General features: G+C 37.4%; 1 protein-coding gene and 1 pseudogene across 1 annotated transcript in view; one reads left to right on the top strand and one right to left on the bottom strand.

The window, feature by feature from the left end:
* The window catches only part of LOC147401413 (uncharacterized), a 28,715-nt gene extending 16,645 nt beyond the window's left edge, over nt 1-12,070 (top strand). Inside the window, exons 2-7 of the mRNA XM_086442720.1 lie at nt 6,976-7,575; nt 9,371-9,757; nt 9,866-10,540; nt 10,631-10,795; nt 10,870-11,298; nt 11,386-12,070. Coding sequence (XP_086298846.1) covers nt 6,976-7,575; nt 9,371-9,757; nt 9,866-10,540; nt 10,631-10,795; nt 10,870-11,298; nt 11,386-11,622 — 2,493 coding nt within the window. The 3' untranslated portion in view covers nt 11,623-12,070. The remainder of the gene's footprint in view (nt 1-6,975; nt 7,576-9,370; nt 9,758-9,865; nt 10,541-10,630; nt 10,796-10,869; nt 11,299-11,385) is intronic.
* A 2,116-nt stretch (nt 12,071-14,186) lies between these two features.
* LOC147401412 (putative U-box domain-containing protein 42) lies at nt 14,187-18,501 on the bottom strand (annotated as a pseudogene).
* Between the last annotated feature and the right edge of the window lie 3,914 nt (nt 18,502-22,415).

The following is a 22,415-nucleotide window of genomic DNA, read 5'->3' as shown; positions in this document are numbered from 1 at the left end:
AATTTGCCTTCAAAGTATTCTCCAGCATTGTCCGATCTGAAGATCTTTATGGACTTGTCCAATTGAGTTTGAATCAATTTGTGAAATAATTTTATTTGTCTCGGAACTTCATTTTTAGTGTGGATCAAATAGGTCCAAGTTTATCTACTGTAGTCATCCACAAAATAAATAAAGTATTTGTATCCCCCATCAGCTATAACAGGAGCTGGTCCCCATACATTAGTGTGAACAATCATAAAAGTGGAAGTAGATCTTTTATTACTTGGATAAACTACAATGCTTGGCTAATTGGCAAACTTCACATTGAAGACTAGAAACAAACTCTGACTTAAATAAAGAAGGAAACAAAACTTTTAAAGACTGAAAAAGATAAATGACCGAGACGTACATGACATAAAAAGATAGTCTGATAGGACTGACTAGGACAACTACTCTGACAAACTGATTGAAGAGCTGTTAAAGGTATTGAAAATGAATTTAGAATATAAAGACCGTTCGCCATTCTATCACTATCAATCATCCTCCCCGAAGCCAAGCCCTGAAAAATACAACGATTATGAAGAATTTGATTGAACAATTTAATGACTTTGTGAGGATGCTCACAAAGAGAAGATTTATTGACATATTTGGAACATGAAACACATATGATAAAGACAAATAATCATTGATTTTGATGTCCCTTTTTCTTGAGACGTTGTAAAGGGAACCATCTGCTATTTTTACCTTGTCTTTACTGAAAGATAATTGGTAGGAATTGAATGAGGAAGATGTACCAGTCATATGGTACGAGGCTCCAGAGTTAATAATCCAAGATGGAGAGGAAAGGAAACTTGCATTGCATGTAGAGGCATGTATTATACCTGATTGAGCAAAAGAAAAGGAACTCATTTGTCCATTGAGCTTGTAAGGAGGTTTCGTAGACGCTTTATTTCTTCTTAGGCTGTGGATAGCTTAGTAGAAAATTTTGAACCAATGGAGCTGGGTTGTGGATGGTCTTGTATGTCAACATGAGCATTAGGTTGGACTTTAGGCTACTGTGGTTTTCCCTTGTTGAACTTAGTTGGTTTGCCAATCAGATCCCAACATGTTTTCCTGGTGTGTCGGGTTCTACAACAATGATCACTGCAGAGATTATCCTTATCATTAGCTCCTTTCCCACTCTATTTAGTTTTTCCCTTATTATTTTTTCCAGGCATGGATGAGAGAAAAGCTGTGGGAGGTGATTTAGAAAGGTTGCATCGTAGACCTGCGGCTCTCCTTGTTCTGTATAAGAGAATATACATCCTCAATAAGAGGAATAGAATCATGCCCCAATATTTAAACTCAAACAAACTCATAAGTTGGGTGCAACCCGACCAAAAATTGGAAGACTCGATTCTGGTTGATCAATTTGCGAAAATTTTCAGCATCCTTCCATTTAATCACTTGACAATGATCCAACTCTTCCCATAAGGCTTGACGAGTCGAATAATACGTGGCCAAATGTTTCTCCCCTTGGCAAAAATTGGTCACCTCTTGCTAAAGCTGATAAACACAAGCCACATTTTTCCTTTGAGAATATGTTTTGGTAACTTTTTCCTAGACTTGCTAAGCTGTATCTAGGAATAAATAGTTCCTACTAAGTTGGGTTTGCATTGAATTCAAGAGCCATGACATTACAATCAGATTATCTTGTTCCCAACAATCATACATAAGATCAGCTTCCTTCGTCTTCACAATACGACCAATGAGATGCCCTAATTTTTCTCGTCCACTGAAATACATTTTAACGGATTGCGACCACTCTAAGAAATTGATACCATCAAGTGTACTGTCGTAATCTATGCTCCAGGGTTGTCTCCATAACCCGTCACTGGAGGAATTGGTACTAGAGCACCAAATATCGGATCCACTACTTATGGAATTCTTTTCAAAAGACATTCTACTCAAGTATGGACTGATTAGGTGCTAGATCTGATTCAGGTCACAAAAAAAGAGCCAAAAAGCAAAAAAATAAAATAAAAATGGTTAGGGCGGCAAAACTATAGGGGATTTTTTCGTCGTCGACACTTCAATTCTTTACCAAATCAAACGAAACCACTTTTGATGTGTAGAGAAATTTGATAATGACTAGATCCATCAAATGAAACACCTCAAAAAAACCCCAACAAATCACACGACCAACATTTCTTGAACTGATTTTTTATCAATTTTTTCTAAAAATCGAAGAAAGCACCATCAAATACCCTTAAAAAATTTTGGAAATAAATCCTAAAACCTCCATAAATCAGGGAGACTCCAACCATGTTGGTTTCAACTCCTGCTTGTTGACGTCAGCAACCATACAAATGACGTCAACGATCGTAGAAAATTTTCAGCGACAAAAAATCTGGATGCTATGCTTCAATAAATTGACTCTCTGATACCATATGAAGGTCCATGGGCCTAACTCAACTTCAAAACTATGGTTATAAGGTGAGGGTTGCCTTCTTATATACTGCACAGATTGGGCTCTCACATTGTTCTAACACCCTCCCTCACGTGACACCAAATGCAAAGCCAGGGAAACACTTCCACACATCCAGAAACAGATGGGCCCAACTCTGATACCAAGTTGTAGTTGAGATCTAAAATGAATTAGAAGAAGAAGAAAACAAAAAGAGATAAGAAGAGGAGATTAAGGAGAATGATCAATAAGAGATTTGGGTTAATTAACCCTTCTCATTATTTATGTCTTAACTTCTAAAAATTATTAAAATCTCCCCATACAACTAGATATTTAGTTAGAACTCCTCTAACATAATTATATATATATATATATATATATATATATATATATATATATATATATATAATATATATATATATATAGATATATATATTTTAATTTCTATACTAAGTTGAGGGTGGAAGGAGAATGGGTGTGGAAGGGGAGGAGAGAGTAGCGGAGGAGGTGGTGGAGTATTACTAAAAGTTGTATAGGGAGGAGCATCAGGTGCGTCTAAGGATTGATAGTTTGCAATTTGACAAGATTTCTATTGAGGAGAAGGCTTGGTTGGAGTGTCCGTTTAGTGAGGAGGAAGTGTGGGAAGTGGTAAAAAGTATGAGCTCAGATAAGGCTTCGGGGCCCGATGGTTTCTCTATGGCTTTTTTCAAAGCATGTTGGAACACAATAAAAAATGATCTCATGGTGGCAATTTGGGATTTCTTTGCGGAGAGTTTTCTTGACTATGGTTTGAATTGTACCTTTTTGGCCTTGATTCCAAAGAAGACAGGGACAAAAGATATCTCAGATTTGAGATTGATCAGCTTGGTGTGTGTTACCTACAAAATTATTTCAAATTGCTGGCGTCAAGATTAAAGATGGCCCTCCCAGGTATTATTGAGAAAACACAAGGGACTTATGTAAAGGGAAGACAAGTCGTAGATGGTGTTATGGTAGCTAATGGGTGTATAGATTCTAGAGTGAAGGCAAAAATCTCAGGGGTAGTATGTAAAGTGGGTTTGGAGAAAGCATATGATCATGTATGTTGTCTTGAATACATGTTAAGAAGAATGAGTTTGAACAAGTTTGGATTAGGTGGGTAATGAAGTGTGTGACTTCTCCATCCTTCTCCATTTTGATTAGTGGCTCGCCTCATGGTTTCTTCAGAAGTTCTAGGGGGCTTAGACAAGGTGATCCTCTCTCACCGTTTTTGTTCATTATCGTGGCAGAGGCTTTGGGAAAGTTATTAAGGAAAGGGGTGGATTGTGCAGAGCTTTTGGGTTTCATGGTTGGTTGGAACGGTCTTTTGGTATCACACTTACAATTTGCAGATGATATGTTAATCTTCTTGGATGCGAATATCCCTCAAGTTTGCTTCTTGAGTGCAATTCTTTGTGGATTTGGTGTGGTTTCGAGGTTAAAGGTTAATTTTTGAAAAAACAAAATTTTGGAGTCGGGAATGTAACTGATTTGGAGTGGTTACGGCTGTTGTTGGCATTCAGGTTAGAACTCTTCCATCTTCACACTTGGGCTTACCTCTTGGTGCCCCCCTACAATAGCAAGGCCATGTGGGATCTAATCATCAAGAGGGTAGAAAGGAGATTGAGCAGTTGGAAGTCGAAATACCTATCGAAAGGAGTGAAACTAACACTTTTGAAGAGTACACTTTCTAGCATCTTGGTTTACTACTTATCACTGTTCAAGATGCCGGCTTCCGTGGAAAGAAAATTAGAAAAGATGTTTTGGGAATTTCTGTGGCACGACAAGGATGGAGGGAAATTTCATTTCATTTGTTGGAAAAAAGTTTGCTTCTCAAAGAGTGAAAGAGGTTTGGGCATTCTCAGATTGAGGGCACCACATTATTGGGCAAGTGGTTATGAAGGTTTGGGGAAGAAACATAAAATTTGTGGAGAAATGTTATTGCGACGAAGTTTGGGAAAAGTGAGTTTAGGTGGGAGAGTGGGTGGAAAAGGAGCTCTTTTGGGTATGGAGAGGGATTTTGAAAACTATTAATTTATTTCAGGAGTGAGTTCTTTTCAAGGTGGGTAATGGAGGTCAGGTTCGATTTTGGGAAGATGCTTGGTGTGGAGACTTATGCTTGAAAGAGAGATTTCCTAGATTATTCAATTTATCTTCAAAGAAAGGCTCTTCAATCTCTAATTTTTGATCGATTGATAATGGGGTACTATGTTGGGATTATGGATTTTGGAGAGCTTTTAATGACATGGAGATGGAGGAGTTGGCGACTATGACCGGGTAGTTTTAAAATTTCAAATTAATATGGAGGTGGGTGATAAGTGAGTGTGGAAGGAAACAAAGGAAGGTGTGTTCTTGGTGCATTCATTTTATAGCTCTATACATGAGGACAGGGGCACTACTTTTCTAGCGAAAGCTATTTGGAGACCAAAAGCGCCTTCTAAGGTTGCATTTTTTATTTAGTCGACAGCATGGGACAACATAATTACTATGGAAAAACTCATTCGAAGAGGTTTTTGTTGTCCCAATTTTCGTGTTATGTGTAGAGGCGATGGGGAGTCCGCGAGTCACCTTTTACTTCATTGCCTGGCTATGGAGGTTTGGGGGTATTTTTGGTGCATGTTTGGGATCGTGGGATGTTTTCCGCTTTTGATTAGAAGCTTATTCGGTTCTTGGACTAATTTGGGTGCTTCCTTTGCGGCGGCTAAGTGGATCTTGTGGTCTATAATTTCGTTTGCAGTTTGTTGGGGTCTTTGGAAGGAAATTAATAGTTGCGTGGTGCACAATATTCAGGGGCGGAGCTAGTAAGGAGCTGGTGGGGGCAATTGCCCCCACAAAACTTTGAGACACCCCTATATTTTCAACTAATTACATGCCCCATTTGTCCCCCTCCCTCCCCTCCCTCCCCCCCTTCAATTTTTGTTGATGACATTGCCTCTTGACCGGGCCTTCTCATATACTAATTGGAAATGACCTAAATATCCTTTTCTTCAACTTCTAACCAAGAACCTCTGAATTTCTCCCTAAAACCATTCATCTTCAAGTTCTTCAACTATACAACTAACCAGAGTTTGCCTCCACTACAAGAAAATCCTGGCTCCGCCCCTAACAATATTGTTGTTTTGATTAAAGGGCTCCTGTTTGCTTGGTGTAAAGTCTTTGTAGAATTTAATGGTGTCTTTTTTGATGATTTTGTGGGGAGATGGGATTGGGTTTGTAATTTGTAATCACCTACAAGTTTGTGATTTTTTACTTGTACACCTTTTTGTCACCTCGACCAATATCAATACAATTGCATTTACCCATAAAAAAAGGGCCAAGATCCCTGGACTCCTGAGAATGATTCATGAAAAAAAATGCATGATCCTAACCCTTTAAATGCAAAATCCAATGGTTGAGATTTATCCTCGGGATAAGTATATCCGACATTTGTGTTATCAAGATATTCATAAATCTCAACCATTGGAGTTTGTGTTTAAAGGGCTGGGATCATGTGTTTTTTTTCATGAGTCATTCTTAGGAATCAACGGATTCCAAGCCTAAAAAAAATACAAATGACTGGCTGGTTCTTCCACTTTTCAGCACATGAGACAATATTAATAAGAATTCCTTCCTTTTTTATATAAGAATTTCTTCCTGTTAGGCCTTTGGCCAATGTTTTTTTCCTTGGGACCATGTCCAAGTGAAAAAAGAAACTCCTCAATAGAACTGGCATCCTGCAGGAAATGTACAATTGATGGCTCTGCTCACTTGTTCTTCCAAAATATGCGTATAGAAAGAGCTTGCCAATGAAGATCCAATTCTGTTCTTATGTCCATAGCCTTTGTCTGCTCCAGATGATGGAAATATACTCGGGTGGAGCCAGGATTATATTGTAGTGGGGGCAAACTATAGTTAATGGTACAGTTGAAGTGATTGAAGATGAATGGTTTTGGGGAGAAATTCAGAGGTTTTTGTTTGAAAGTTGAAGAAAAGGATATTTAGGTCTTTTCCAATTAGTCTATGAGAGAAGGCTTGATCAAGAGGCAATGTCATCTTCAAAAACTGAATTGGGGGGGAGGGGGGGAGTTGGAGGGAGGTGAGGGAGTGGGGGCAAATAGGGCATGTAGTTAGTTGAAAATACTGGGTTATCTCAAAAGTTTTGTGGGGGCAATTGCCCCCACAGGCTCCTTACTAGCTCTGCCCCTGAATACACTCAGCCTTACGAATAATTAGGAGCCAAATGAGAAAATAGAACTCGTTAGTATAGAGATCTCGAAATAACCTAGGATTCTGAAATGCCAACAAACTCCTTCAAGAAATCTAGTGCATTCTTATGAGTGAAAATACCATAAAATGTAGGGACAACAACTATTTGTTTGGACTTCACCGCATTAAATTTGATTCTACTAACATATTACCCAATATCCTTTTGATACATTTTTTTTGTTTTGTTTATATTCTGTGCATGCAGATCTTTATTTGTGGTGATGGTGGTAAATTATCTGAACTTTGATGACTAATAGTTAACATGTGACGGCTGGTTCAATTTTCAGGGTTTGAATTCTATTGGAAATGAAACAAATAAGCCTTCTGATACTTATGCCCAAGTCAGTTGTACCGAATGCCATCGTTCACTTGACGAGAATCTCCTACTACTATGTGATCTTTGTGACTCAGCGGCTCATACTTGTTGTGTTGGTTTGGGGGCTACTGTTCCTAGAGGAGATTGGTATTGCCATGATTGTACTATTTGTAGGAGTGACCATACCAACAGCCAAATTGATAGTGATTGTGGCAATCAAGATTCTAGAGTCTTTAATAAAATGTGGGGCACTGGTGCAAGTGCTTTTGTTTCTGATATCGTACAACAATCAGATTTCCTGACTGTTGACAGATCCCCTGGAAGAATTCCACATCCAGAGCAATTGGATCCTAGAGAAGTGATTTATGAGCAATCAACAGAGCAACCCCTCAGTGAAGGGTCTTCCTTGCAATCCATATCAAGGAATGATATGACGGAGGTCAGAGAGATCTCTCCAGCCCTTGAGAGGGAGGCCACCCTTCCAATGACGAGTGCGGGACTGACATGCTACAATGAGACGCTTCTTGAGAATCCCAAGAAGCATCTCTCAACCTATGTTCGAAGAGGGGAGGTAAGCTTAAAACTAGATCAAGTCATTCTTTTTATTTTAAGAATTTACAAATGACATGATGATACATTTGCCATGTTTTGACTGTATGATTTTTAAGTTTGTCATGATTTCTTTGTTAATATGCATCTTTCATGCTATGTTCATGTCGATGCATACTTGCCTGGTAAAGTGGTGAGTAAGTCATGACATAGTTGCCAGATGGTTGTTTAGGATCCCATTTAGGGTTCTGGACAAATTCAAGGCCTCTGGTATAATGAGGGACTTTTCAGGCCCAAAAACCCTTGTAGCGAGGTTGTAGTGTGTTCACAGGAGTCAGAAATTTCAGGTTCAGATTTTGATTCTGTCCTCCAAATGGAGAAGAAAATAAATAAGACTCAGAGTTGCTGCATAGTTTTATGGTCTAGGAGCAAAAGTAACTCCTCAATAGGATAGGATAAGGCCTTGTTTTCAATCAAAACCGGGGTTCAGGATCACGTTACGAAATGGATGGGCTTAGATACTTTATTCCACTCGGCAAAGCTGGTTTTTTCACTTACTGAATCGAGAATATGCTGTGTATACATATCTGCTGCCAATCAGCATACAAAGCAAATTTCCCGAAGATCAGAAAACTTTGAAGTTTTAGGTCTAAATTCCTCTCCCAGGCTTCTGGCATTACATATCAAAGCTATAGAAACAGGAATTGACAGAAAATGTCTAATTTAGAGTGAAAACTAGAATTTTTTTTGAAGTAAGATAGAAATCATGTCATGTAAGAGGCCCAAAAGGACTGAATTTCTTCATCTTCCTGAGCATGCTCCCTAGCATGTTAGATCAGTCATAAATACTTAAAAAAAGCGAGTATAACTTCAGTGTGGAGGCTGTTTCTCCAAACTTATAATTTTAAGGAGGTTGTTTGTCCAATAGATAAGCAATTAAGATAGGCCATTAATCTGGCCTGACTTAATGTGCAATTCCATGCTTGGACATTATAAAAAGGGTAGAAATCTTACTCTCAAGGATATTACAATGAAATGGTGCAAGGACCAGGGGCTAGTCAGGTTGTGTGTGTTCCTCGGGGAAGATCTGAACATGGGTAGAAGGTTTGAATTCCTCATAAAGAGTGATTTCTTGAGAATTCAAGAGATTTTTACTGTACCTCTAATGTATAGAGTGGTTTATTGATTGGATCTGATAAAAAGCAGCAAACGTGTTGGTAAGGATTTAAAAAACCAATTCTCAAGATTTAGTGAACCATTGCAATTGTTTAAACCTGATTTTTTTTTGCTAGGCAGTTTAAACCTGATTTCCTATTGGATGTGTTCATAGGCACCCATACATCTATCGTCTGTATTCTTCTTCTTCTATACCCTGTCTTCGTCACCAACACCACCACCAGCCATCACATCCATCCACCATTGCCATCGGCAACCCGACCCCCCCCCCCCCCGCCCCCACATCTTCTTCGCTTCAACAAGAGTAACTAGTTGTACATTGTGTTTATAAACTAAAGAAACTATTTCTGACACGTTGAAAAAAGAAACTGTCTGTGTCATTGTGCAACTATTTCCGTTTTTATAATAATTGACGTGGCTTAAGGAATAGGGAGAGTCATGAAGTAATTTAATTCCCTCAAAATAGATGGAAATAGTAGTAGATCAATCACAAACGTTTTTGAAGACCACAAGAAACTGTAAGATCAATGAAAAACAACTCAGATTTGTATTTTATTTTACAGATTACACATGCTTTAAATGCATTATTCAAGCATTTGGGCTTTTGATACTCACTCTAGGTACCTACTTTTTGTGTTTAGCCTTTAAATATGTCGCATAGATCTCTTCGGCTTACAAAGGAAATGGCTTCTACTTCGTCATCCACACAACCTCAACAGATTCATCCGACTGCTTATGAAAGGAGGCGTAGTGCAAGAGAACAAGAAGTTATTCCTCACGTAGAAGAACAAGAAGAAGAAGAACATGAGGAAACAAGTGAAGAAGGGGAAGAGCAAGAACAAGATGACAAAGAGAGAGGAGGTGCTGATGAACAAGATGAAGAAGAACAACAACAAGAGGAAATAAAAGAACAACAAGGAGAGGATCAACAAAGTGATGATGAAGATCCATTCCCGGGAGGTCCATCAGACAAATCAATACTAAAGAGCTTCAAGACTCACGTGGCCTTTGCAATTTGGAATAATGAAGTAATCATAGATAATACATAATTATATATTTCAGTGTTTTTATTTATTTATTATAATTTTGTTTGATAATGTTTATCATATATAACTAATGCATTTGATTGTTTGTAGGAACGTCGGCCTCTAAAATGTTACAACCATGCACTAAAGATAGATGAATGGAAAATTAAAGAGGAGTGTAGATCGTTTAGGAGGAGGGTGAAGAATTCTGGGTTATACAATTTAGTGTTGTATAAATATAAATCTATCAATCGGATTCTTGTGTCTTCATTTGTGGAGAGATGGCATCAAGAGACAAATACATTTCATCTCCCATTCGGTGAGATGACGATTACTATTGACGACGTGGATCAGCTTTTAGATATCCCGATTTTAGGTCAGACAGTAAGAGGAAATAATGTTTCATATGGGGAGGCTTTAAGATTGGTAGTCGATGCATTAGGAATTTCAGAAGAGGATGTTAGCAAGGAGATAACAAAAAATAGGGGTTTTAGTGTTAGAATGGAGTGGTTAAGAAGTAAGTTGAAAGGTGTTTCGGAGAATGCGACCAACCATGAAAAAGATTGTGCTGTGAGGGGGTACTTGTTATATCTGTTGGGGTGCACAATTTTCGCAGATAAGACTGGGACCAAGGTACATGTGATGTACCTACGATTATTGAAGGATCTTAAAAAAGTCAAGGATTATGCTTGGGGGACAGCTGCGCTCGCCTATTTATATCGGCAATTAGGTTATGCCTCGAGGTATGGGGTTCGTCAAATCACAGGGTATCTTCCCTTATTAGAGGTATGAGCTGTACCTTTAACATTTATATTTGAATTACAGGTTACAGGTTATTTGTTAGATAAATCTATATGCAATATTCATGTTTTGTAGGCATGGGTTTATGAACATTTCCCAGCCTTACAACCCAATCCAGATTTGGAATTTGAAATTGGTCATCCACGTATCAAACGTTGGAAACCACAACCACTACAAGGGGAGGTAAATGAAAATTCACAAGTCCTACGAGAGACCCTTGATCTTTTACATGCTGAAGATGTAAGTTTCATTCTATTCACATGCATATACTGTTAGTTTGCTATCAATGGTATTCCTAAACTATATTTTTGTAGGTGTTGTGGGACCCTTACTTAGATTGTAGGGACACATATTCATTAAATGATGTTGCTTTCTTCTCTGGATGTCTGAGGGTGTATGACATTGTCGAACCATATCATCCCGCTCGATGTCTTCGACAATTTGGTCACGTTCAGTGCATCCCCCCAGCCCCACTCTGTCCCTATCGAGCAGAAAGAGGTGCTACTAACGCCGCTTACAGAGTCGTTTACGATATGTTTGATCAAAACTGGGATGATTGGGATAGTCATTTATTATCGACTCGAGTGAGAGGAAAGAAAGTTGTCAATCCTTGGGATTGTGTTCCTGAATATATCGCATGGTACCATACAATTACACATCAATACGTTCAGAATCCCACATCAAGATCTGGATACAAACCACAACATCAAAGGATACCTACACCTAACAGAGGCGATAATTGGGTAAGATTACTTGGTTATCAGTGTTTTCATCATAATTCGTGGTAATGACATAATATTTGACATTCATTCAATATTTCCTTGATGCAGACTGTGTATAGGGATAGAACGTTGGGCCTGCTTAAGGAATCATTCAAGTTAGGCCAAGATCAAGACATTGAGACAATGTTGGAGAGAGAACGACAAATATACAAATTCTTACACTCTGATCATAGGTCACCAACTCCACCAACCTTACTCAGTGATGGAGAAGGGAATCGAGAAATCAGATCTAAGAAAAAAGAAGGTAACAAAGTCAAGAAGAAAAATAGAGCCAGGAGGGCTTAGTTTGATAGTGTTGGTTTTGTTTTTGTTGAGTTTATATTTTCCTCCACTCTCAGGTGTGATATACCCCAGTTAAGCCCCGTGACCCTCTTATATTCATAGTTCTCCCCTTTTCCATTAGATCGGTCTTTTGGAGTAGTTTGTTTGGTATCAGAGTGCTAGGTTCATATAGGTAGCGGGTTCGAATCTTTCTACCCTTATGGATGAGGGGGAGTGTAGTGTATATTTTCCTCCACTCTTAGGTGTGATATACCCCGGTTATGCTCTGTAACCCTCTTATATTCATAGTTCTCCCCTTCTCCATCAGATCTATCTTTTGGAGTAGTTGGTTAGTTAACAATTTTTAAGCACGTATTGGTTTTTGAAACATTCTATGTAACTCTTAATGGTTCATTTGTTGGTCACTACTGATAATTATGTTGGATATGGTATGTTTACGTGTTTAATGGCCCATTTGTTGGCCACTTTGTTTAGGCTAACTATTTATATATATGTTTGGTTGCACTTGTGATTACTTGGTTTGGATTTTTTCCATTGATAACCATTTTTGCAACACATGCAATGGATAATATGTAGATGGATGATAGAAGTTTGGTTCCACTTCTACTAATTTGGTTTGGTACTGTGCTGGTGAGCTACTTCCACTTGGCCGTTTGTTGGAGTACTTGGAAAATAAAAATTAGCCTTTGGTTGACAGGACCCTATCAACATATTCAGAACCTGTGAGTTGGACCTTGTTAAGGGTTTTGATTAGGTAGTGGGGTCCTTGAATGTAACCTTTTTTTCTTTTTCTTTTTTTCTTTGGGGTGTTAGTTAACTCCCATCATTAAGGAATTCGAGCGCATTTTGGGTTTGTTGGCCTTAGAAGCCGTTGTAGATCAGGCTTGGGTTGGTTAACTCGCCTTTATTGTTGCAAATGGATTTGGAGATTCGGGGTGGAGGTGAATAGTTTGTGAAGGAGGGTTATTGCAGCAAAATTTGGGGAGGATGCTTTTGGGTGGGAGAGTGGTGAGGCAAGGGCGTCTGGAAAGGTAACTTGAAGACTCTTACCAGTGTTTAAGATTATATCAAGTTGCAAAGTTGGGAAAGGAGATAGAGTAAGGTTTTGGGAAGACAATTGGTGTGGTCATAGGCCCCTAATAAATGAGTTCCCCACGTTGTTTTTGATCTCCATGAAGAGAGGATTACCAATCAGTAGTTTTAGGCGATGTGTAGAAGGTTCATGATCTTGGGACTTTGGATTTTGATGGGTGTTTAACGATTGGTAATTAGAGGAAGTGGGTAGATTGATAAATTGCACTAGTCCCTACCATTTCAACTTATAAAGTGAAGATGCACGAATTTGGAAAAAGAGTAAGAATGGTATGTTTTCGGTTTGCTCTTTCTATCGGTCTTTACTAAGTGATGGTTCAATCTTGGTCCCGGAAGTAGTGGTGTGGAGACCTAGAGTACCTTCTAAGATGAGGTTCTTTGCTTGGACTTTTGGGCAAAATTCAAACCTTGGATTTTTTTATTCGGAGGGGTTATTGTGCAGCCAATTGTTGTGTGTTGTGCTTAAGAAATGCGGAATCGGTGGACCACGTTTTATTGTGGCTCATGAGGTTTGGTATCACTTCTTTGGCTTGTTCGGAATTTTGTGGTGCCTACTTAGCTCCATGTGGGATCTTTTTGAGCCTTGGTTACATTTGGGGAGCTCTTTTGCCGGGATAAAGAGGGTGCTTTGGAGCTTCACTCATTTCGCAATTTGTTGGGGCCTGTGGAAGGAGCGCAATGATAGGATCTTTGAAGAGAAACTTTGTCTCCTTCGGACCTTACTCTCAAATCCTAGGGCTCTTGTTTTTGTGGTCCAAAATTTGTAAGGAGCTTAAAGGGGTTAATTTTGAGGATTTTGTAGGGAGGAGGGATTGGGTTTGTAGTATTACACGAGCAGTTTTTTGTACTGTTCTCGCTTGATTGGCCAACTCAGTCAGCCTTGCTTCTTTTATAAATGATTCATTTTTCTTATTAAAAAAAGGCCGTTGCAGATCCTTTCTTAAAAGTCAGTTATACAAATGAATCTTCTTGGTTTCTAGAAGCGCACTGAAAGGATTTAGAAGCCCTAGATGATAGTTTGGTGTTGATTAAGCTTTCAAAGTCTTATCTGATCTACATCATTCAAAAAGGCAGGAATGGGTGACACCTTGCATTGTGCTTTGGGGCAGAAGCATTTTTTCAGAGGATGTGTTACTTCAGGTCATTGATCTTTTGATTTATTCCATTATTATTATTTGATACCTGTGTACGTACCCTTTTCTGATATATATTCCCTCTTGCAGTTGTGGTTCCTGGCTCATCTTTCGAGGTGATCAGCTGTCCATTCAGTATGAGTGCTGATGTGGTGACCTTAATGACTCATTACACTGTTCCAGATGGGAAGATTTGCAAAATTACAAAAGGGTCTGAGTCTTCCAGATGGGAAGATTTACTCTTCACAAATGTTTCTTTCAGTATGCTCTCCAAACACCAAATCATTTCTCTTGCCAGTATAAATATAATGTTCACGTTATATATATATTGATAGATAGAGGTTACATGAACTTGGAAGAGTAGTTGGGCATCTTGTTGAGATGCCTCAAGAGCTTCTCAGCCATCAGTCTTGTATTCCCATTCCCATGATGAAAAGCACTCACCAATGTAGAAGGCAACAACCTGTCTTGAGATATATCAAAAGTAGACCCTGTCCCCACCTTTCATCAAGAACCTCTCTATCACCCAAAAAGATTTCTGCCACACTGACTCCTGTTTGTGCTCTCTCAACGCATTCAAAACATGTTGTATGGCATTCACCCCACTCAAGACACTCACACTCTTGTCCACATCAACCTTGTCATCTAACAAAGTACAAATAGCTGACGGTGCTGCCTCAACCACCTCAACCTTCTCATGGTCCAAGCAACCCAACAATCTCTCCACTGCCTTTGCATCAAGTAAACAAAAGGCGTATTGTGAAGAACATGCCCCTCTGTGAATAGGACACACCTGTAATCTCCTGTACTTTGATGATCCAAACCAAAGAAACCTTGGTAAGTAAAACAACCTCATGAACTTGGGTCTCTTGGTTTGTGGTGGTTTTGATAGGTTTATTGATTCTGCTGAGAGATTCTCTAACCAGTTGCTGATAGTCTCTGAACTTCATCACTTGCTGTTCTCACGAGCAGTTCTGTGAACACTGCTGTGAGGTTTTGATTTCTTGCGAGGAACAGTACTTGGTGTTCATATATCGTAGTTGTGAATCTGACTAGAACACCTACTAGGCCTTCTAGGTATGAATTTGCAAATCTGCTTATTCTTGTTCCATTTCTTTGTGGAGTAGGGCTAGATTGAGCGTTAAGTTCTGGTGTGGAAGTTTGGCTAAGAAGTTCGCTGAAACAGCGTGCTTTTCAGTGATTTCGTAGGCTTCATTTGGGCACCTGATTAGGTTCTGAGGTTGGCCTCTGGTCTTGCATGGTATGTCTACTAATGGGTGGACCAAATAGGTTGTGAGTTTGACGAGTAGTTTAGTGGCTGCAATCTCAAGTTCCTCATGTGGGGAATTGAGGAGTCCGACAAGTGTGTCACCCGTTTCGGTCTCTTTCACTACAGAGACAACGATGGTTGTTGATTTGGGGACTGTTAGGCAGATGAGGATTTTGATAAGGTTGATGTTGAGTTTATCCGAGGCCGAGCTCTTTATCATGTGTACGAGATTGTAGACTATGTAGTCCGATGCCATTGTGTGGCCGTTGGAGTTCACCTTGAGAGTCTCAAAGGAAATCCCAGAGTCCAATATGTTTGCCAGGACTGCAGCAGATTCTTCCTTAGAGTTCATGGGTTCATCGTAGATTTGTGTGAACATCTCTTCTATCACGACGGATACAATGCCTGATTCTACTAGTGTTGTGCTGTTTGGGTGGTACGATGAGATTTGAACAAGAGCTTTGAATGCAACCTTCCTTGGTAGAGTGTTTCCACTGTGGACCATTTTGATCAGTGCTGAAGAGGCTCTCTTGGCCACATAGGTTTTACTGCCATTCCCAAGGACAATTTCTCCAAGGTATCCCCCATCTCCGTTTGCATCTCCTCAGACACTGTTTCGATTATGATCTAGTATTTAGTATTTAGTTATTTACACATTTTTGTTAATAAGACCAAAAAAAAAAGTGTTTGCTAAGAAAGTAACTAATTGTATGATAGAAAATGTAGAGATTGTAAGAAATAGAACCATCCGTGCAGTCTGTGATATCAGTATCAATATTCTGTTGGTGAGCTGCATGTATCTATGCTGCTAATGTTTGTGTTCAACATAGTTTCCCGTTAAGGTACATATTGCTGAAAATCATGTGCAAGAAACAACGATAACAATCAAAATAAAAACATAAATCAGAAATAAAGAGAGAACATGGCACAAAATTTATGTGGTTCGGCAAGATTGCCTACATCCCCGGGCGATGATCAGATCCTTTCACTGTTTCCGTGGAAACAAAAGGTTACAATCTCTCAATCTCACTCTCTCTCAGAAAAACTGAAATATCCCTCATCAAAACCCTAAAAACGAATTGGCTATGTATTTATAGTCCATACAAAGCTAAAATTTCCCCCAAGGAAAAATTTGGGGAATTGTGTGAAAAAAATAACCCCAATACAATCACTTATGGACCAGGGGAATCTGCTACTTAATGTACAGTCCCTTATACCAATACAAATCTACCTCCAGCAGAAAACAAGGCACAAAATACAATGTTATAGTGTAATCCATCCTGCATACACTAATTTATTGAGTTGTTAGGCACAAACATAGTTTTATGTTAGAAATCTACTTTGATTACATTATGGTGTCTATAATGTCATCTTTTACTTTTCAGCATTTTGGGCTTTTCAAAGACACCATGTTTTATCCCAACACACATGTCCATATCCTTGTTACATTGCTTATGACTTGTGAGCGAACCCTATATTTCTATTTCTACTAGAGTTGACTTAATGCATGCATGAGCGCATGACTAGAAAACTAAGTGATACTGAATATTGTGCGGAGTGTGAGGAAGGTACAAGGCTTACCTTCAATAAGATGATTAAGAAGGGGTTCCAAGAATCCATTTTCTGCCATACACTTGATATTCTTCAGAGATCTCTCCAAGTTCTTTAGGATGATATATGCTTTCTCTGCAGAGAAAGCATCAAGTGACCAACTGTATTTCATCGTGATTAGCATCAGAATTCCCCCGCTAACTGATCCTATGTTCTCACAGTGGTTCGAATACCGAAATCTCTTGCAGTAATGACAAGGATGCATACCTCTCTGAAATGTGATTACTAAACATCTTCATTGCTGTCATAATGACTTTTGTCTTAGCATTTCTTCTGCACACATACCCAAAACTACAATGTATATCAAGTAACAATTTTACAAATTTGTAATTGTAAGTGCATTATTATTGATAGATGGAGAAAAAGATAGTAGAAACGTTTCCCTCGTTGTCCTCCTCGGCCAATAACCGCAATGTTTCCATTGTTGCACCCCTCACCTTCCTGTCTTTGTACTCCAGCAACTGAGTTAGTAATGGTATCATTCTAATGTTGCGCACATGTACCTTGTTGTATTGTATCCTCTTACAGAGACTTTGCAAGTCTTTAAGTGCTTCAAGTATCATACTGTCTGAACTGGCTGACGATAAAGCGGCTCAGGCAACTTTAATTCCTACCACTTCATTTTTCTCTTTCCGTGCTTCTATCATAGTCTTTAATGCTATATTGGCATTCAAAACTCCACTACCGTTTTTCTGCCTTGTAGTCAGACAAATGACATCTTCTGAACCACTATTCTATGGCCTTCCTCTCATAGGTCACGCCACTCTCTATGTTTGTAGGTTCGTCCATTATCCTCGTAGTTAATGGACATAAGAATGTCTCATATAGGGGTTCCATGTACTTGGCCAATTGTGGCACATATAATGACTGAGGATTCTCATTTGAAAATTTCCATGCAGATTTGGTAAAGATCAGTTTCCAATGATGTTGCCTCTCTTTTTGGTAACTCCTCCCATTCCAAGATCTTTAATTTTTGCTCTTTGGGTTCTAGTACTTGAATTTGACTGATCTTAAAGTGAGCATTTTTCAGTTCCTTTGAAAGAGATTGGACTGCAACTTCTGTATATCAATCGCAAACACTAAAATTAAAGTTTCTTGTCTGTTTTGCTCGACATAGAGATTATTCATTACTCTTAGTTCTTGGAAATGCACCCTAAAACCAGATTTTTAAAATAAACTCCAGGTTTGTGTTCTACCTTACATCAGTTGGTATTAGAGCCATACTCTTTTATTCTTCATCATGAAGATAGGTATAAGGAGTCATGTTCTTTAGAAGAGAGATACACAAGAACATATTAAGCACGGAGAAGTACATAGTGCACTTGAGAAAATTATTGTTCGGTTTGATATTGTTTATCAATCAATTGACGAGAGATTGAAGGTTGAATTAAAGTAAATTCAAGTCAAATATGACAAAGAGTTGGCGAAACATAATAGAGAGATGGAGGAACTTCGAAGAAAGAAACAAGTTTTTGATGAGAAACTCAAATTACAACAGAGTGAAATTCAATACATATGCAAGGTCGAATTAGGACAACCATTAAAGATGGTGCCCCAAGTTGAAGAAGATGTTTTACAATCTCTCTAGAACCAAAATCAAAATTCCTCACCCCCAACCCTCCCCTCCCCCCCCCCCCCCCCCCCCCCCCCAACAAAATCCCTTTATTCTACCACCTTCGAGTCAAGTTGTTCACGGACTTCCCCAAAATCATACCTCTCTGAAACACCAAAATCAGCCCCCACAACATGATGTTTCTCATAATCCCAACCCTCCATATAACCCTCAACACCTTTCCCAACCTAACCAGCGCCTTATATTGATTATCTTGATTAATTGAAACCTATTATACTCTATCACCAATGCAAATCAATCATGTAGAATATCAGCTTAAGACAAACATCTCACAATTCAATGGCCTTCTCCACATCAATGATTTTCTTAATTGGTTGTTTATAGTGAAGAGTTTTTTCAAATATAAACATAAGCATTTCAAATCCCATGAAGATGGATATTTAGTGATGGTTTACCTTAGCAATGATAGTTTTTCAATGGGCATCTTTTAATTGATGTGCTCCTTTTATACTTATATGGGTCTTGTTAACGTGTGCCTCAAGGACAAATGTTAAAATGCATTAAATACACCTTGAGAACAAGCACCTGGGGATATTTTTGGTAAAAAAAAATTGAGGGCAGTTTCGGTACAAATTTCAGATCCCAATGTGTATTTAATGAACTTAAACGTGTGCCCTTAGGGCACATGTTAACAAGACCCTACTTATATTTCTGAAGAATAAGGGCACACGTCAACAAGACCCTACTTATATTTGTGAAGAATAAGTGAGCAGCCATCCATCACATTATCTTCCACAAACTTTACTTGCTCCAAGTCAACCGAGATCCAGAAAGAATTGTAAACAATCACAACTTAATGGAGAGACTTATATCTAAACAAAACAAAAAAAAAGAAAAAGGAAGAGATTCTCCCTTTAAGATTTGTGAAAAAGTCTATAAGAACTAGCATTGTCGAGCCTCAGACTTTAAATAAGAATCTCATGACCATTTTGTAAGAAATTAACTCTAGTAAAATCTACAAAAAGACAAAAAAGTCTCAAAGAAGATGTGCCATATGCGAAGAATACTTACTATGCTTCTTATTACTTGCTATTCTACAAGATTCTAACTTAAGCGTCAAAGTGTAATTGGCACGTCTCTCTATGAACCTAGAGATCAAAAATATCTTATCCCCCTTTTTACAACTTTGGCATCATATATGAAAATGATTGCAAAGGTATAATATCATGAACCACGATATGAAAAATCAAACAATTAGCATAGTCCCACATCGCCAAGGTACTCTTGGGTTGTGCAATGTATAAAGCAGGGGAAACCCTATCCTTATAAGCTAGTTTTCAAGAATGAGTTAGGCTCATAAGCTTTAACATGGCATTAGAGTAGGTGTACCTCATGGATGGGTCGAGTGTACCTCAAGGATGTGTTAGGCCCATAAGCTCTAACATTATGATTTTTTCTATTTTTTATTTAAATGAATAGAAGAAAAAGGCAAACAACCCTATAGGATTGTGTTTCACATCTGCTATTAGTTTAACACTTGGAAATCCTCTATTATTACCACCCTCAACCAAGTACAAGTTGATCATATAACTTGATGATAGTACTATTCTATAAATAACTATCTCATTCTTCTTTTTAGTATATAGAGGCAAACCTATATTGTGATTACCAACAAATGTAGGGTAAAGCACACAAACCTAGAGTTTATATTAAAAATTTGGTTCTAGAGTGAAATTTTAAGAACTAAGAGTAATGAAGAATCTCTGTGTCGAGCAAAACAAACTAGAAACTTGGATATAGGTTTGAGATTGATGGAAATCAATTGCAAACACTAAAATTAAGAATCAATTTTTGGCTCTTATGCTCAAAATAATAATTTAAAAAAAAAACTAAGAAAGGGTAGGAGACTCTTCTTTTTCTTTTATTAATCAATCTTCAAAAAAATAAAAAAATAAAAAAAACCAAGAAGATTCTCACAACTCAAAAAGAAAAAAGAAAAAAGAAAAAAGAAGCCTAATTGCCAAAATTACTTCCAAAAGATACGAGGTAACTAAAAGCTCTTTCTTAGGGTTTATTTAGTAATTTTCATTAGTTTAAATGGCCGTTTTCTAACAGATGGGAAAATGAATTAGCCGTGCTCAGGTGTTTTCCTTTAGAGAAAATTACTTGAAGGACCCTTGTAGAAGGGTTTCTTTCTAAATAGTCCCTAAGTTTTGCACGTTAGCTTGACAGGACATTTAGTAAACTTTTTCTTTCTTAATGGTCCCTCGCATTATTGAGTTCATAATTTTTACTGTAAAAGTCGACTTTTTTTTATTTAGTTTCAAGTTCACATTTTTTACTATCGAACTCACCACTATTTATCTAGTTCACCGCTTTTTATTTATTGTTGAACTCGACACTGGTAAACCCACCCATTTTCAAATTTTGTATTTTTTCGACTAAAATACATGGAAAGACTGACTAAAAACTTAAGATAATGACTTGTTTAAATGATTTCAACCCAAAAGAATCTTTATTGATCGATTTTCATTCAAAAATTAAGAAAAAAAAGTGAAAAAATTCAATACATATTCAAAATGTTTAAAAAACCATTAAAAATGACTTATTCTTTTTTGTTAAATCCTTTCTGATGAAAGTAGTCTCCGAAACTTGATTGATTGGATGAAAACAATGAGTTCGAACGATTAGGACATTCAATCGTGAGAAATGTGAGAGATGAGGTCCATGATCATTTAAAAGAGAAAGTTTACCAAATGTCCTGTTAAACAAACGTCGGGACAATTTAGAAAACAGAACCTCCGTGAGGGTCCTTTAAGTAATTTTCCCTTTCCTTTATGAATTGACGACGACAATTAGTACCAATGGTGGGAACTAATCTTTTAAAATTTATAAAAAAAGTACTAATTTTAAAAAATTTATCAAGATCTAGATCAAAATAAAAATTAAAAAAAAAAAAAAAATCAAGATCAAGATAGTTTTAAAGAAAATCAAAATCTTGATTGATCAAGTTCTAGATCAAGATAATTTTAAAAAAAAAAAAAAAATCAAGATTTAATTCAAGATAAAATATTAAAAAAATTGAAAATCTTGGTTATTAGATCTAGGTTAAAAGAATTAAAAAAAAAAATAAATCAAAATCTTAATTGATCAAGATCTAGATAAAGATTTGTTTCTAAAATAGTTTTGCAAAAATATTCAATATTTTTATAAGATTTAATTTGACAACCATGTATTTTATGATTGACTTTTTCTCTTGTTCTCTAAGCTTTTATATATGTGATAGATATATTATATTCATTTCTAATATCAGTTAGTATGGATTAGGGAGAATAAAATTGATTATTTCTTACACGAGTTAAAATTTTATCCTTTATCTAGTTACTACTACCTTGAAGATGGGGTCATGAATCCGTTCTACCCATATATATGTGAGTTGTGTTAGTCAGTGATACTCTAACTAAGAACATGAGTAAAACTTCTTTACTAGGTAATATGTAAATAATAATAATAATAATAATAATAATTTACACAATAATCAATACTAAAGTATTTAACATTTTTTTTCTTATTATCAATTGATTGAGGGTATAATTATGGTCATTATGTATCTGACCTTAGAAAAATAGTGATTAAAGTCTTGAGTCAGACTTGTTCGTCTTCATGTTGTGAAAGAAATTTGAGTATATTTTCTCTAATCCACGCTTGTCTTCGTAATAAGCTTAAAATGGAAAAATTAGGGAATTTAGTGTTTGTACATTATAACATGAAATTATGAGCTCAATATCATGGATTGTACATCAGAAGATAGTTATTACAATCCTATTAATCTAGATTCCATATTTGAGCATGATAACATAGTAAACTAGTGATTGAAAGAGTCAGAAGATCATTTGATGGATGAGAATGACTTGTCTTGGTTGGATAGGGAGATTAGTACCCAACCCGAGAGAGATATGAGTAGATCTCCATTTCCAAATGATGGTAATGATGATAATAGAGGTGGTGCAGAGACCGAACAAAATAGAGCATGAGATGCTAGTGAATCTTATAATATGATCACGACACAAGATACCGAACATAGTACTAGGCCATTCGATGAGAGACACAAGAAATT

Source organism: Akebia trifoliata, chromosome 5, assembly GCF_017979445.1.
Source record: "Akebia trifoliata isolate Shusen 1 chromosome 5, ASM1797944v1, whole genome shotgun sequence".
Classification (NCBI taxonomy): Eukaryota; Viridiplantae; Streptophyta; class Magnoliopsida; order Ranunculales; family Lardizabalaceae; genus Akebia; species Akebia trifoliata.
The sequence above is the reverse complement of the archived record's forward strand: the minus strand, read 5'-3'. Positions and strand labels throughout refer to the sequence as shown.